General features: G+C 47.6%; 1 protein-coding gene across 5 annotated transcripts in view; it reads left to right on the forward strand.

The window, feature by feature from the left end:
* NSMF (NMDA receptor synaptonuclear signaling and neuronal migration factor) overlaps window positions 1–16,291 on the forward strand; it is a 48,447-nt gene that overhangs the window by 19,570 nt on the left and 12,586 nt on the right. For 2 of the 5 annotated variants that reach the window (XM_074891037.1, XM_074891041.1), the window contains 5 exons: window positions 999–1,478; window positions 5,966–6,041; window positions 8,807–8,875; window positions 13,065–13,117; window positions 15,171–15,260. In XM_074891037.1, coding sequence (XP_074747138.1) covers window positions 999–1,478; window positions 5,966–6,041; window positions 8,807–8,875; window positions 13,065–13,117; window positions 15,171–15,260 — 768 coding nt within the window. The remainder of the gene's footprint in view (window positions 1–998; window positions 1,479–5,965; window positions 6,042–8,806; window positions 8,876–13,064; window positions 13,118–15,170; window positions 15,261–16,291) is intronic. The other 3 variants (XM_074891039.1, XM_074891038.1, XM_074891040.1) reach the window with 3 other exon arrangements.

The raw sequence follows: 16,291 nt of genomic DNA on the forward strand, positions 1-16,291 counted from the left end.
AAAGGCTTGGGTTTGCTTTCTGCCTCTGTTTAAAATGCTGCTGTCTGTGCTGGACACTGATGATTTTATTTTTTCTGGGGTAGTAGTCACATGAATAATGCATTCCCTGCTGAGCGTTTTTAACAGTCCCCTGGCTTCCCATCTGAAGGGAAGTGTAAGAGGTAATTAACAGCCACTTGAAAAAAAGGATTAGCAGGTGGGTGGGAGCTACTGTTGGGTTCATGCATGGAATTGCCATGGAAATGCTGAGATTTCCTGGCACTTCATCCAGTGTGTGGGCTCCAAAGATAGTTGCACTCATGGGCCTCTCTCCTTTCGATCTTCCTACCCTACAAAGGGAATGGCTGTATTGTCCTTCAGGACGGCTTCCGCGGGCTGCGCTGTCGCCATCTGCGCGCGGTGAGGCCGGTTAACCAGGGGCGCCGCAGGCGCTGGGTTGCAGCTGTCGGCTGAAATCTTTTTCTATTTCTTTCATGTCAAACCAATTGGCAGAAAATCGCAGGGGGGGGAAACCAAACCCTAGTAGTTTGCCCCTTTCCTTTAGTTCTAAAAAAATAGTAACTTGGGGCACAGAACACGCAGGGTTTGTCACTTCTTCGAGAAGTTGGTGCTGATCCTTGCCCTGCAAACTTTCACCGGCTCAGTAGCCCTGGGGTGGCTAAACCCGCTGAAGCAGACAGGACGGTGCAGCTGAGCAGGAGCTGTTTTGCACATAAGCATTTTCAGGCTGTGCAATGAGACCTGTGTTTGCTTCTAGCCTTGTTTGGTGGCCACGCAAGCTTAAAATACTGGGTGTATTTGTGAGAAGAGTCTCTCATCTCAGTAGCAGCTCTGGAAGTTTAGAAGGCTACGGGCACACGTTCCACTGAGAAGGTTCCTGGGGGAACCTGCCGTATCTGTCTCTCCCTTCCCCTTTCTGCAACAGTAACAAAGAGCCTCCTGAGTTTGCCGGTGTCTGGGGTGCTTTGGTTTTAAGGGAAGTGTGCCATTTGTTTCAGATCACCTGTTAGCAGACTCCTACATCGGACAGGAGGACTCCCCTGAGATGCAGCAGGCAGCACAGAACAAGCGCAGGCTCTCCGTCATCTCAGACGGCAAGTTTGAGAGGAGCTTCTCTGAGGAGCAGGCAGAGAAGATGCCAAGCGAGGGACCGAAGCCACGAGTCTACACGATCTCTGGCGAGAGGCCGATGCTGTCAGACCACGAGAACGAAAGTATGGAACTGGTGGTGATGAAGGGGGCTGCGCAAGAGGAATGCCACCATGGCCACCAAGGGCAGGGTGCTGGTGGCTCTCACGGCGTCAGCAGGCATTGCAAGGGCTGGCCGGGCAGCCGGCAGGGCTCCAAGGAGTGCCCAAACTGCACCCGGCTGGCTGCCCCTTCCCAGCATTCCTTTGACCTGGAGCAGCATCAATCCAGCGAGACTGGGTGGCACAGAAAAAGGCTGGAGAGGATGTACAGTGTCGATCGAGTGTCTGGTAAGTAAGGGTGGGTGCTGGGAGGGCACAAAGGACTCTTTGGCACAGGAGTGAAGGGTGACACCCATCTTATCCCAGCATGGGGGTTTTGTTGCCGTGTGCCTCAAATCGGGCCCTGCAGTGTTTCCCCTTCAGCACCTTGCACCAGCGTTCATGGAAAGGGATTGTCGAAGGGGGAGTTTAAAATCAGCCGAGTTCAGTTTGAGGCCAGCTCATCCAAGCCTCACTGTCTCTCCTAGTTTGTTGGCAGCAAATGACCTGCGTGGTTTTCATGACAGCTTCATGTAGCTTAGTGTGGTTGATCTCTGTGCGTTGCCTTTCTGTTGAAGGAAGAGCAAGAGAGCAGGGGCAAAGCACCTACATTTATGCTCATCCAGGATGCAGTTCAGAGCAGGACCCTCTCTCCTCTGCCTCCTTCTGGCACTGAGGCAGGTGAAATCTTTGTGAACGTGCCAGGGTGCTCCGAGGGAGCCTCAGTTCAGCTCAGGTACAGTGTTCTGTACTTTGGTGTGTCCCTGACATGCTCATCTGCATGGCTGGAAGCGGTTTAGCAGGGTCCCTCACCTAGTACCACCTCACGGTCTTCCCATAAATACTAGCAAATAATACAATATTGGAATTTCTTCCCCACTCACTATCCATTTGCTCAATATTTTCAGGGAATAGGGCTTGGAATTATTAAATTACATTTCAAAATTCCTGATTGTTTTTAAAAACTTAACTATTAATCAAATATATGTCATAATCTGTATGCTTTGGATTATAAGCTAGTACACAATCCGTCTTTGCCTGTCAGCTCTACATGTGGCTGGCAAGGAGTCTGACCTAATTTGTCTGATTTTTTTTTTTTTTTAATTTTGTTTTTTTTATGTAAACACACATCAAGGCTTTTGGAGCAGAATGTCCAGCCAGGAAAGGTCGAGGTTTTCTCCTTGAAAATAAAATGAGTGGAGATCAAACTGTGCATCTTTCCTGGGTTCATAGTTTTCTAGTAAATATCATAGTGATATTTACTGTAGGTAAAATAACAGAAAGGTTGATTTCTGGATCATATTTTCATGCCTAGATGCTTGAAATTCTGTGACTAAATTCATACATGGATTAATACTGAGGAATAATAATTAGAAAACAATTTATTATTAAGTGTGCAGAACACCTACAGTCCTGCTAATTCCTGTGTATAGTTTTTAAGCATTGTTTCTCTGTTTGTTCCCTGTGATGTTTGGGCTTCGCATCAGACACTACATGTGCAAGTTTAGACTTTATTATTTTTATTGCTTAAATGCAAGAAAATGAGTGAGAAGAATTTTCCTGGATAGAAATCTTTTATTGTTTTATGATCGTACATGTTTTACCTGCTAAAAGATGGCTCTGCATATGATGACACAGCCAGAAAGCTTGTGTGAAGATAGAAGAAAGCCATTTCAGTCCCAGCCTTTCAGGAAAGAAGATCACCAGCCCCAGAGACTTGGTCTTGTGGAGATCAGGGTGCTGAGTTGAATTGGTTGCAGCCTCATGATGTGTAGTGAATTAGAAAAGTGAAGATTTCGTGTTCTAATGCTGATGGATTTATGTTAAAAGCTTTCCTGAACAAATCAAAAATATACTGTGCACTGTGAGACTAGTTCTGTACTTGATACAGAACCAAAGGAAAGCTCCAGATCACTAACGGATCCTCATGGCTGGAGCTAAATGCCTCTGTCTGCTGGAAAACATGTCCTAGCAAATGCTATAGAGAGATGCCATGTTCTGTTTCTGGGCCTTGGGATTTATAATATGTATTTTCAACTATGCAGCAATTTTTGTTAGGGTCAGTTATCAATATGAAATGGAGATGTGCCTTTCTGAAAATATATTGGAGCAGTTATTTAAATGGGAACAAAGTGGACCTGCAGATGAGTATTTCATGTTTCATACAAGCAGAGAGCAGCTACCCTCCGTGCTTGTCTCAAGCCTCTGAGTGCTTGCACGTGTGGCTGCACAGGCAGCGCTGTGCCTCTGAGACCAAATCCTGTCATAGCGCTGGCATCATGGAGTGAAAGTGTTCTCAGCTTGGTCTCGTTTGTTACTCAGAGAAAAACCGAGAATTGAGTGGCACAACTGTCACAGGTTGCAAGAAGTATTTCTTGGAATGTCCTTCATGCATGGCTAGCAGAGAAAACAAAGCAGAGATGAATGGAGATGAGAGAGAGAGACTAATTTCCCCAGAGGTTCAATTTACAGCGCTGCTTTCTCTGTTTGGATTTACATGACACATTGTTGCTGCAAACCAACACTCATGGCAGTTAGGACAGATTGGCATAATTTAATATGGATTTTTATGCTGAGTTTATGATGCCTAACACCATTCCAGAGAAGCGCAAGCTGTTGTCTCCTGTGCTGTTCCCAGCATCTCATGCAAACACATCCCTCATGGACAGAGGTGCTGAGATTTTCATGTAGCCTGTCAAGTGGCTGGAGATGCTGAACATGGTGGTGGTGTTCCTCCAGTCTTACCCAGGCCTGTGGTTCCTTGACTATTTCATCACAGTTGATGGTAACAAGAAAGGAGAATAAAATGCTCTGTCGGGCTAAAAAGGAGCGTGCTACCTGCTCCTGGAAGCAAATTAGTTGTACTCATAATCTGAATTTTAATGAGCCAGATGAGCTCTGGAGCTAAACCATGCTCCCTAGTCCCTGGCTGTGTGCTTCTCTGCAACTGTTCTACCTCTGGCTGGTAAAGAGGCACCTCTGAAGGGTCACACATCCTTTAGTCTCCACTGAGTGCTGTGGGTGGGGCAGTGATATCTTTCCAAGGTGGACTCCCGTCTATCGGAAAAGGAGGGAGGCTTCCAGTGATTGACCAGGCAAAGCTCTTGTTCGTAAACTCTGCTTTGAATAAGCTACTGGCTTAAAAGCTGTAAAATATATTAAGAGATTGTCAGTCCTTTGAGATGCGTAGTCCCTGAGAAGTCTGTACAGAATTGTTGGCTAAAAAGGAATTTGTACAGCTTCTCCTCCTTCACCACTTTTGTGGATTCAGGACTTCAAACAAGTAATTAATTTACAGTCTGAACTGTTTTGAATTTCTTCTCTATCTGTTTTTTGAAGAAGAGCAGACATAGGAACTTCATAAGTATTTAGCATACTAGAATGCAGTTTTCACTTAACACATATATTTCCTTAGGGTGCCTTTATACGAGGCTTGACATAAGCTGTTAGCTGAGGAGAGTGTCTGTTACAGCTTTCTGTATGATTTCTTGGAAGCTTCACTTCAAAGGAAGCCTCCCCAGTTGCATTTAGCATTTTTTGCATCTGTAATTGCAGCAGGACCAGTCGGTAGTAGATGATGATCTGTGAAAAGCGTTTGGTGAGATATCTCGTCTGTAGTAATTATGTCTGCAGTATGCATGCAGGGTTTGTTTGGGTTTTGACCAATGAGAGTGTATTAAAAAAAAATACTCTTGACAATGCCAGAATATTAATGACTAAGATACCATAGTTGCTAATGATCTTAAAATGAATGAGTGAAGCAAGACACATGATGAGCAACATGTGGCGAGGCATTAAGCAAGGAAGCCACAAATTGGAAGTGAAGCAAGATGAAAAATGAGGTAGCCCCAAATCCCAGGGATCCAGTCCACTGAGATCTCGCATGTCTTGTGTCAGTGGATTTTAGCACACCTCTGAGTCCTGCCTCACCGACTTCAGCCTGAGAGTTCTCAGTAGGAGCTGCCTCTTGGTCAGATTCCTCCTTCTGGTCACCGCCATCCCACACACATCATTAGAGACTTAATTTGCTGCCTGCTTTTTGTCTGAGTGGTCATTACGTGAAGATGATGTGATGTTCTAATGCAACAGAACTGGGAAATAATCACAGTTGGTTCAGGCAGGGCAGTTTACAAACAGGGGACTGAGTTATCCGCAGATTGTGTAGCAGATGTGCAGTTTGACTTCTAAAACCAGAAAAATTCATGAAGGCCAGGTCATCAGGAGCGAGTGTCTGAGGGGTTTATTGAAACTTTGGTGGTAGAAAAAGAGAGTATGTCTGAGGCTTACAGTTCTGAGGAGAGGGAGGTGAATGCTTGTTGTTTTCCATGGGAGGCTGTATCAGAAAGAACTGGATGAATGGGACATTTCAAATGAATGGTACTAAGGAAAAGGCAGAGGCTGGAAAATGCTTTTAATGGGAAGTATTTCTTTCCCCTGTGTTGTCTTTTTTTTTTTTTTTTCTTTTTCAAATGTTTCTTCTGTAATTCCTGGATCATTGTAATCTTCCACGCTTAGAATAGAGCTTTCATTCTTCATTTAGTAGCCTGATAGACCGGCTTAGCACAAATTTACAAAACCCTTGGTGGTAGTGTGCATATATATGAGGAGGATGAGACTCTCCTGTTTAGTATAGGGCAGGATGCTGAAGAAAAGTACTAAAAGAAAGAGCTCAGAAAGTCTTGCTGGCTGAACGATGTCTCTGCTGCTGGGTTCTCAGGTTTTGCTCTCTCTTCCAGATGATGTCCCCATACGAACCTGGTTCCCAAAAGAGAACCTCTTCAGTTTTCAAACTGCTACTACAACTATGCAAGCGTAAGTGAAACTTCTGCTGGAGCTTTTATTGTGTATTTTAAAGTTCATGGCCCTCTCAAAGCTGTATCTGAGAGCCTGGAGCAATTGAGTTGTGTGTTTGGCACCGCAGTGCAGGGGTGAGAGAGAGAGAACCTTGTCTCTTATTAATTTATTTTTTGTACTTATTAGTTCTCTTTCCTACTACTCCCATTTGTTTGGTTTTACCTTCTTTAACTCCTTGGGCTACCCAGCTCTTCTCTGCTTCCCTTATTTTCTCTGTGACACTGTGCCCTGTCCCTGGCTGCCTCTGCAGAGGGAGGGTCCTGTGGGAGCACCAGCTAAGACCCTCCACCACTTGCTTCTGCTGCAGCCACTGCCCTGAGGGAACATTATTCCAGGCTTGCCCTGCATCCCTCACTCCAGGAGGAGTGTGTTTGTCTAGAATGAGATGTAGCCCTACAGCTTCTGTGCTGGTCTGGTCATTTGAAGAAAGTGTCAGTAAAATCTCTGCAAAGTGTGAATGAATCTGAGTTAGGAACAGCGTTTCCCTCCACACTCCACCCAGGTTTTGGTGCCCCTGGTTGCTGTGTGTTGGGAGGAGGCAGTTCTCAAAGGACTGAAGAGAATAAGGGAAGCCTCATTTCCAGGTTGTACCCAGCTTGTTGGGAAATGCCATCTTCCTGGTTTCAAGTGTTTCCTACCTGGCTGGAAAGCCAAGGCGAGCAGGGAGGGAGATGAGACACTGTTGTGCTTTCTAAGGTCCTTCTCCAGCCTTGTCACCTTTTTCCTGTGTCCTGCTTTCAGTGTCTCTGTCATCCTCAGCTCTACTGCTCTCTTTATTCCTCCTTGTCTAATCTGGTGTCCTTTTTGTAATCTGTTTCTCTGCCATTTCCTCTTTCCCTCATACCTTTCCTTTCTCAAATCCTGAAAAGAGGCTGTTTGTTGATCTCGGGATAACCCAGACTGGATCAGACCTGTAAGGACTGATGCAGGGAGGGCTGGATCTGGAGTTGGGGAGAGGGGTGGCTGCTGAGATACTGGAAAGGATCTGCATCCCCCAGAAAAAAATGCTTACCATCATGCCCTGCCCTTCCCTTCCAGCTTGGCTGAAGGTGTGACCCACCCTCCCGGCCTGGGGAACAGCACAAGGGGAGGCATTTGCCCGGTGCCAGTCTGTGAAATCTGATGCATTGTGGCAGGGTGCTGATCCCACCCTGACGGTGGGAGTGAGGAGCCTCTGTGGGCTTCTGCTCTCTCTGTATTGTCCTAGCACTGCTTCTCTTACCTTAACCCTATGTCCCCCTGCCTCCCTTCCAGGGATTGTAAATCTGGTGGCATCCCAGCTGGTTAACGCTCCTGGGCACCAGGCTGACAGGGCCTGTGGGCAGGCCGAGGGCAATTTGATACTTGCTTTGCTCTTTAAAAATGTTGGCTGATAACAGTGAATGATATTTTACAGTTCTGATCTGACAAACCAAACCACGCACAAAATCAGCACCTTTCCTTTGCCTTTGGGCACATCCTTTGCTATCTGAAGTCATCTTTGCTGGGTACAAGGTTTGTTGCAGGATAATGGCCCATGGCAGGGCCTACAGCGCTTGGAGGCCAAAGAGAGGTTGGTTTGGGGAATGGTGCTCTAAGGAAACCCTTGAGGAGTACAGCTCCCTTGGTTAACATAGCTCCTTGGTTGATGTTTCTGGAGGTCCTGTGTTGCCTCTAGAAACTGCATAGAAACTTCTCCAGAAGTTCAGGGCACCTCCTTAAGTGGCTCCCCCAGGTGCCCCTGTCCTCCTGGCCTCTCCTCTAGCATTTTCAGCCCGTTCTGCTTGCTTCCTTCATAGACCAGACAGCGTGAGCTGACTTCACAGGTCACTGTGGGAGAAGGTCTCCCTGCTCCAGAAGCCCATGATGCTGAGCTCCTGTTGTAGCCTGACAGGCCATGTTCAGCTGTCAGTTGTACATCTGCATGTTCTCTGGGTCTACATGGAGCTTAATTTGCATCCAAGCCACATGCCAACGCTGCCCCAGCGAGGATTTAGCTTGGTCAAACAGGAGTCTCACCACTGAGAAATGTTTAATTTAAAAAGCAATTTCCTTCCACCTAACAAGAAATATTCCTTCTGGAGTGAAAATTCCCTCAGAACACTGGCTGGGGCTGAGCACTAATGAATTCCTCTTCTCTTTCTTTTTCCCTGTGCTCCTGGAATCTCTAGCATCTCGTAAGTATAATCTTAATTTTTTTTTTATTACCTTGTCTGTTGGTGTCCTGGATAAACTCTCCTCTCCTGTCCATCATATTCACTTGTGCTTTCCCTATGCTAGGACTGTTTGTCAGCTGGCAAGAGGTTAGATGGCTACAGCTCGTAGGCCTACATGGATACGCTGCAACCATCCTCATCTTCGAAATGGAGGCTACAGTTGCTAGCATGCTTTTGTCCCTCTTGATCCTGGGGTACACAGGTTTTGTGTCTGCAGTCTCCTAGGTCCATTCTGCTGTAGCAGGGATGATGGCTGCTCTCCTTCACTCTTTGAGCCATGCTCTGGCCACTCTTATGTTTGCTTTAGGAACAATGGCTTGTCCAGCCACCTACCCCAGAGAGTGAGGACCTTTGGTTTGGTGAGTCTTTTGCCTGGCCCCTGACTTGCACGCAGTCCTGCAAGGGCTGGCTGTCTTCCTTGGTCAGCCTAATCTCTCTTTGTTGTCTGGTGAGAGCTTTCCTGTCTGTTTCATGTCCTCTCCAGTTCAAAGCTGTGTAGTTGGTTAATGGCTTAAAATGGTTTCCCAGGGCGTTCAGGGGCTACGCAGAGAGGAAGAGACGGAAACGAGAGAATGATTCTGCAGCTGTTATACAGAGGTAGGGCCCATTTTCTCCCACAGCTGTAACCTTGCCTGGTGTTGCATGGGCCCTTCGGGTGTCATTAGTGACGCTTGATGACGTTGAACGTGGTTGTCCCTGTCTGTGTTGCTGTTTGTAGGGACACTAGCAGTGGTTGTGTTGGAAATGTGGAGGTGAATGATGCTGCAGTGCTCAAGATAGCTGATCTCCATCTTCTTAAAGGAACACTGTCAAGTTTCTTTTAAGCTTCCAAATATAATATACAGGATCTGTGCCTCAGGCAGAAAAATATATAATATATATATAAAGAAATTAAAGATGAAGTTTCCTCAGCCCTCTCCCAGATACTTGGAATTTGTTTGAGGTTAGCTGAGTAAGTACTTTCAGGTGCTGTTGCTACGTCTAAAAATGCACCTCAAAAATCTGCGGCGTAGGCAAAATTAACATCCCTAGTGACCAGAAGTCTATTATTTTAATCTTTTTTTAAATAACGGCAAGGGAAGAAAAGGGGATGGGGACTGATTGCTTGTCTGGGTGTTACAGAAGGGCCCTGGTTTCCCTCTGCTGGCTTCACAGGGCACATCACCTCGCCACTGTGGTAATCAGAACTGTTCTGGTTTTTTAAATGTGCCAAGGCTCCTCTGTTTTGGCAGCCTACTAAGAAGGATAACACGGCATTTGTGTCATTGGTTAAAAACTGCCATGATCACTTCAGTACTGTTCAAAACAAAGTGGGAGAAAAACATCAGGTTTTTCTTAACTGGGAAATTGCCAGGAAGATTTTTTTTTTTTTTAAGCAGTTTAAGGGTGGTGGGTTTTTTCAACAATAATGAAGAGAAATAAGATTCAAAACTAAAGCCGCTGTAAATAAATAGACAGTGTATCTTTAAAAAGAAAGAGATTTCTCAGAATTTTGTTAGAGGCAAGTCTTTATTAGAAATGGCTTGTTCATGTGGCTTGTGAGTACAGGAGTAGGAGTCATGTACCTCGGAGATGCTGTGTAGTCAGGATAGACAGGGTCATGTCATCCTTGTGCTGAGTGGCCAGCACGTCCCTTCACCTCCTGTGGACACTGAAGGCAGGACTGTACAGTGGGAGCCCATCTGCGTTTATCTTGTCCTAAAGAGGAGATGGGATAGCTCTGACGGGTTTTTGGCTGTGCCATGCAAGCAGACCCTGGCCAGCTGTCAGGATTGCTGGCCGTTAGTGTTCAGCTCTCTTCTCCAGGGAGCGCGGAGGATCCCAGCCTAGCTGCAGTTTCGGATGCTTGTTGTGCAGCCCTTCACGGCCTCGGGTGTTTCAGAAGTTCAGTTGTTACTGCACGACCCCTTCAGTGCTCGGCCCTGTGTGTCTGGTGCCCAGGGAGGCTGGTTTGCATGGCACAGCAACGGAGGGTGTTTGCTGGAGAGTGAGTGATGCCCAGTGGTTTGCTGAGCCTTGTGACTGCTGCAAGGAGGAGCTGGGGCGGAGAATGGGAGAGGTGCTGTTGGGAGTTTTGCCAGAGCATTGATGTATGTCAGTAATTCCGTCGCTGACATGTCAGGTAGTGAAAATGTTGGAAAATGAACCGCTGCAGGTGGAGCTGCAGAGTGTGTGAAGCGTGGCTGCTGTGGAGACCCTTTGGCTGGGATGGCACCGTGGAGGTGGCATAGGGTTGTGCAGGCCACGTGGCAAGCTGGAGCCTGTCAGGAGGAGGACTGTTCAGGAAAGGGAGTAATAAGGAGATTTTATCACTGTAACTTGGGAGATGCTTATTGAATTTTGATGGTGAAGAGATCTTGCTGGTGATCAAATAACACTGGGTTTTCTGGGTGCAATTGCAGGAGCCAGGCAGGAAGATGGGGCAGGTTTATGCAGCCCCACTGCTCACAGAGCAGATTGCAGCTCCCCAGGGCCTGAGGACCAATATAGCTGCAAAAAGCCCTCAGAAGGATCTGGATGACCACAGCATGCCCACATTGAGAGGCAGTCCCAGACTTGCACCTCCTTTCCAAAGCGTTTTTTTTTTTCTAGAAGAGATGAGGAGGGAAAAAAAAAAAAAAGGCCTTTGTCCCATTCTCTGAGCATTTAGTGCTGTGGTTAACCTTGAGCAGCTGGATTCTCCCCGGAGTTGCTCTCAGCAGTATTCAGATGTATCCAGACAGCTGCCCTCGATGCGCACTCATGGGAGAGACCAAGCTGTCTAGGCACTGGGAGCAGCACTCCTCTATGGCAAAGACTGCTTTATCCCCATTCCCCCCAGGGTCTGAAGAAGCTCCTCTGCAGAGAGGACAGTTGAGAATTTAACAGAAAAATGGATTTTACTCCAAAATGCCAAAAGCCCAAAGGACGTAACAGTGGCCTTGGCAATTAACGTTGGTGCTCAGTGTCTGGTTTGATCTCGGTCTCACAATGGACCATAAAGATTTTCATTCTGATGAGTTACAACATATGTCTAAGACCTTTCTGTGTAAAGAACAACCCTCGTTCCCTTTAAATATTGTATTTATTTGGATTTGAAGCTAATGCGCAGTAGAACAGCCCACATTATCCATCATCATGTGCCCCAGAAGGCTTTGTACACAGAGCCAGTCCAGCATGTCCTAGTAAAGAGAATTCTTTTAGTTACTCTTCTAAAGGGGGCAGTTGTCTGATCCACAGCAGAGAATCTTCACATACCCAAGTACAGCTAAAATAAATCTGTAAAAAAACATTAATAGCCCAAGTGCAGATGGAAATTTGTTGTGGAATAACGTTGCTCCCAGCTTCACTACTCAGCTGCTGTTTTTCCTTCTTGAGCTGCTGAATTTGGGTCCTGATGACAACGTGGGATCCAAGGCCGAAGTGGGGGACAGTGCAGAAGGTGGCGTGGGTTAAGGGCTGTCCCGTGAGGGCTGTGTTTGGTTGATCTCTGTATAGGAGTAAACGTATCTGACTTTCTCTGAACAACTTCATGTCAATGCTGGAAGTGTCTTCTAGTCCAATTAGTTTGCCAAAGCATCTGCATGGTTGCAACGGGTCCTTACTCATCCCACTAACTTGTGTGTGAGCCAGACAACTTGTCATTTTACTCATTTCACCAGCAGTAGTCTCTGTTGCTTGATGTCTGCCATATATGTTGGTGGGGCAGAAAGGAATCTAGGGAGGCTCCCCCGCTCCATGCGGGCAGCTCACTGACATCCCTGGGGGCCATGGGGACTGCACTGAGTCAGCCATCCTGACTAAGTAGGGTTCACACTTTTCTTGATAGTCCATGTGCTGCTTCTTCCCTGTGTCTCTTCTGGTGTCCTGTTTGGTTCCTGTCCTCTTTGGTTCCTGTCTAGGTGAGTGATGAGAAACTAAGGGAAACAGGTCCCTTGCACTCAGAGGGGCTGGACGAAGAGTCCCTTTGCCATGGTCTCTCAGGAGTGGCCAGGATGGTCTGTTTGACACATGACTGTGGGGTGTAGCTGCTCCCCAAGCCTTACCCTCTGGTGGACTTTCCCCTGGAACTGTGTACTCTGCTGCCCCACTGAACTCTGCCTGTGAGTCCTGGGCAGGGAAGCATGTGGTTAAGCAGGCAGCATTAGCAGAGAGCAGGCCATGAGGACAGTCAGCCTTGCTGAACAGTGCTGTCTGAGAAGGAAGAAGCTGCTTCAGTCTTTCCCAGCTCTTTGCCCTGGAGAGCAGTATGGGCTGCATGGTTGCTAACAGCACGGGTGGGATTTCAGCAGCTGCTGTGAATGTGTTTGGGAATGAGCACAGCCATGAGCACGGTGTGTGCATGCTGCCTAGCAGGGCAGAGCCTGGGCACCCCACTTGCTGGCTGAAGCATGTGTGGAAGAAAGGAGAGAGGGGAGCAGTTACTGCTGCTTACCAGGAGAAGAGGGAACATTGCCAGCATGGGCAGTGGCAGTGTCTTCAGCAAAGTTACAGCACAGGCGTGCCTTAGTCCTAGGAAGGTGAAAGCAGGCCATGAGAAGGGGACTGCCATGTAGGACCTCACTTGCCCCCTACCACCAGCCCGGGGAATTCAGAAGAAACAGCCTCACTCTTGACAAACATAACTGTCCCCAGCATTGAGTAGGTGCAGGCTGGGAACCTGGTGTCCAGCTTTGGAATGCCTAGAAGGAAATACGTTGTCTTCTCATTTTTATTTTTTTTTTCCTCCCAGTTTTTTCAGTCCTGCTGGGCCCAGGTATTGCTTTGTGTTACCTTTCTCAGAGGTTGTGTTTGGCCTTTCTTTCAGGAATTTTCGGAAGCACCTCCGCATGGTGGGGAGCCGAAGGGTTAAAGCACAAAGTAAGTGAGTACCTGTAAGATGTGGCTGTGAGGAGTTGGGGTTTGTGCCGGTGGGACACGGGGAACCCTATGTTGTGTGTAGATGTGGGCAGAAAGGACCTAGCATTGGGCTGGAGAAAGGATTTGACCTGCTGGTGCCATTTTACCCTACAAAAAAGAAGGCCAGGTTGTTGCAAGTCTCCAGGACACACGGATGTCTGCAAGCAGCCTGTAAGCTATTTCTGAGGACCCTCTGCCTTGGCTGTGAGAGATGTCTGTGGCCTCAGTGCAAGCAGTGGAAGGAGAGCTGCAGCATCCCTTGTCCCATGTGCGTGTGGTTTTCCGTGATCACCGGCGTAGACACTTGTGATGAGAACCAGAGCTGAGAGTTCAGCAGAGCTGGCGAGGGCTGCCTGGCCTCTTACTGAAGCTGTGGACCAGCTGTGGCTCCCTGGGGACAGTCAGTGTTTCGTGTGCCACACAGACTAGTGGCTTTCTCTTTCCTCCTCCCCTGTCCCACCACCGTCTTGCAGCAGGACCTGGGGGAAAGTTGCCTGGTGGGAGCTGAGAGGACGGTGGAAGAGAAAAAGAAGAGGAACAGGGAAGAGATTGGAGTGAGAGAGAAATAAGGGAGTGTTATGCCTCACTGGGGAAGAAATCACCTCTCAGGCCTGGGAAACAGCAGCACCCTTTCCTTGAGGAAGGCAACACTCCTCCACAACCTGGTTGGGGCAGCTCCCTTATTGCTGTGAAATGGGCTGAGAATGGTGTAACCTGCTCCTGAGAGCTGAGAATTGCTCCAGAAGAGGAAACAGCTTGTTCTTCCCACCCTCTGGCCAGGCATCACGTACAGACTGCCCACAGCAAAGCACTGCTGAGTTGAATTTGCATTCTTTACTCTCCTTTCTCATATGCTGTGGGAAGTGAACAGCAAAGAGCATTGCCCTTTAAAGTGTCTTTATTGGCATCTGAGTTAGCACTGCCTGCAATGAACAGGGCTCACCTCCCCCTAGAGCTGTCTGGAAGTTCAGGCACGCTTCTCTGCCTTGGTAACTCTCGGGTCATGTTTTCAAAGCTCTCTTCGTGAGCACAATAGCTAAATTCATGGTTTTTAAAGAAAGCTGAGGATGGAGATCACCTGAAGAACTTACTATGTGATTTGTCTCCCTGGACACCCGTGCTTGGACACACTGCAGCAGAGGACAGGTTGCTTCTCAGCTCTTGTAATGCAGATCTGCAGTGAATTCCTGTGCTGCTGACATGAGATGCTGTTACTAGATATGCTGCAGCAAACTTGCTCTGTCTGCTGCCAGAAATAGGTATTAGTGGCTATAAGTGGTTGTTAATCTAGGCGTAATGGCTCTCACATGTGCTTGCCAAGTCAGACATTGTGGTTGGCAGTTCCCAGGAATTTGCCTTCAGTGCAACTAGCTGGGCCAAGCTCCCTGGATTCCGCTTGGGAAACGCCAGCACAAACAATATAATGCCCCTTGGGGAAAAGAAAAAAAAAACCTGAGGGGGGAGTGCTCACGAGAATGCCGGCAAGCAAAAACTGAAGGATTTCCTCTTTTGCAATAAAATTTAGAAAGCATGAGCTTTCCAGAGGCCCCCCTCCATGTGATCCAGCTCTGACTGGGATGGCACTAGGACATGAAGGGAGAACTGACTGGAGAACTGCTGCCTTCTTCTGGTCATGTATATGTTGTTAGCTTTTGAGTACATCTTCCTGCGAGGCCTTTGAGTCAGAGCATTTACACTAAGACTGGAATAGCCTTGATTAAATTGAGGTTTGAGCTGTGTGCATTTAAGGAGAGACCATCAAGTGTCCTCATTTTACTGTGTTACATACCCTGTAATGGTCCTGCTCAGAAATTGGGCACCTTGTCTTCTGCTGTCTAGAAGATAGACCCTTGTTTGCTGTGTGGAAAGGACTCACGTTTGGCAAGTGGAAGAACAAGCACAGGGGAGTCCGTGATGTGTGGCTTTGGTGGAAATCTACTGGATGTTTTGTTTTGCTGGCAGCAACAGAGGTGGCTTTGGAGTCTGTTAATGTCGTGCTTTGGTTTTATCCTAGCATTTGCCGAACGGCGTGAGAGGAGCTTCAGCAGGTCCTGGAGTGACCCGACTCCCATCAAAGCTGATTCCTTCCATGACTCTCGAGAAAGTGAGTTCTGAGTCCTTTGAGCTTCCTCCTGTGGCCAAACCCTCCAGCTGAGGTGTTGACTGGAGTCCCACTGGAGTAAATCCTCTGTGCCCTTTTGTCCCATCTGTGATCCTTTTAGTTTCATGAGATCTGGGCAAATAACACTGCAGATATATGCACCTGTTCATCCATGTGTACCTATATTTATTTGTAGAGCACAACACATCTAACCTCATGTTATTGTGCAGTTGCCAAAGGATACCCAGTGGTACAGCTGTCTTACAGCCCTCTGTTCCCATCATCCCTTATTCACTTGGGACCAAACCAAGCTACCTGGAAGCACAGCAGTCCAAGGCTACATTCACCATAGTGAGGCTCTGCCTGGCTTCCCGTGCAGGAGCCCCTTCTGAGCTCTTTCCTAGGCTAGAATAGCTCAAGAGCACAGCTGCAGTGCTCCATGAGATGTAGCTTTGATTTCCTGGCCGTGCTGGCTGCACAGGTGATGGCTTGGGGCAATGTGATCTTCGTTTGGGCTGCCAGGAATTCCTGTGGGAATCCCCAGTAATGCTGCAATGTCCTGCTTGTGGGGACTGAGATGCTGTTGTGTTAATTTACAGGAGGAAATGCCAGCGTCTTCCCACTGTCTTTTTATAAAGGGAATGGCTGCTTTACCCAGATTTTATTGAAATCCTATAGGTGAGGGACTTGGTGGACATGAGTTTGCTGATCTTGAAATGGGTTGTGTTGTAAATGAATTTCACTGACCTACCAGGTAAGCACGAGATCCAGCCCTCCTAGCTGTAGAAGACACCGCACCAGGCTGTAGGGGAAGATGTATGAGAGGCCACGTTCAAAACATGACCCGATTGTTCCTTTGCAGTCTGATTCCTCCCCTCTCCCTCAGCTAACTCAGAGGCGAATGGAAAAGACATGGTTCAGACAGGCTCCAGGCACTGCCCACTGACACTCGGACATCCCACAAGGCACTAATAGAGGCATCTCGGTTCTCTTTCCTCAGTCCCTGGCTTCAGGGAACCATCTCTATTTTTAAC

Source organism: Strix uralensis, chromosome 21 (genome assembly GCF_047716275.1).
Source record: "Strix uralensis isolate ZFMK-TIS-50842 chromosome 21, bStrUra1, whole genome shotgun sequence".
In the NCBI taxonomy this organism is placed as follows: Eukaryota; Metazoa; Chordata; class Aves; order Strigiformes; family Strigidae; genus Strix; species Strix uralensis.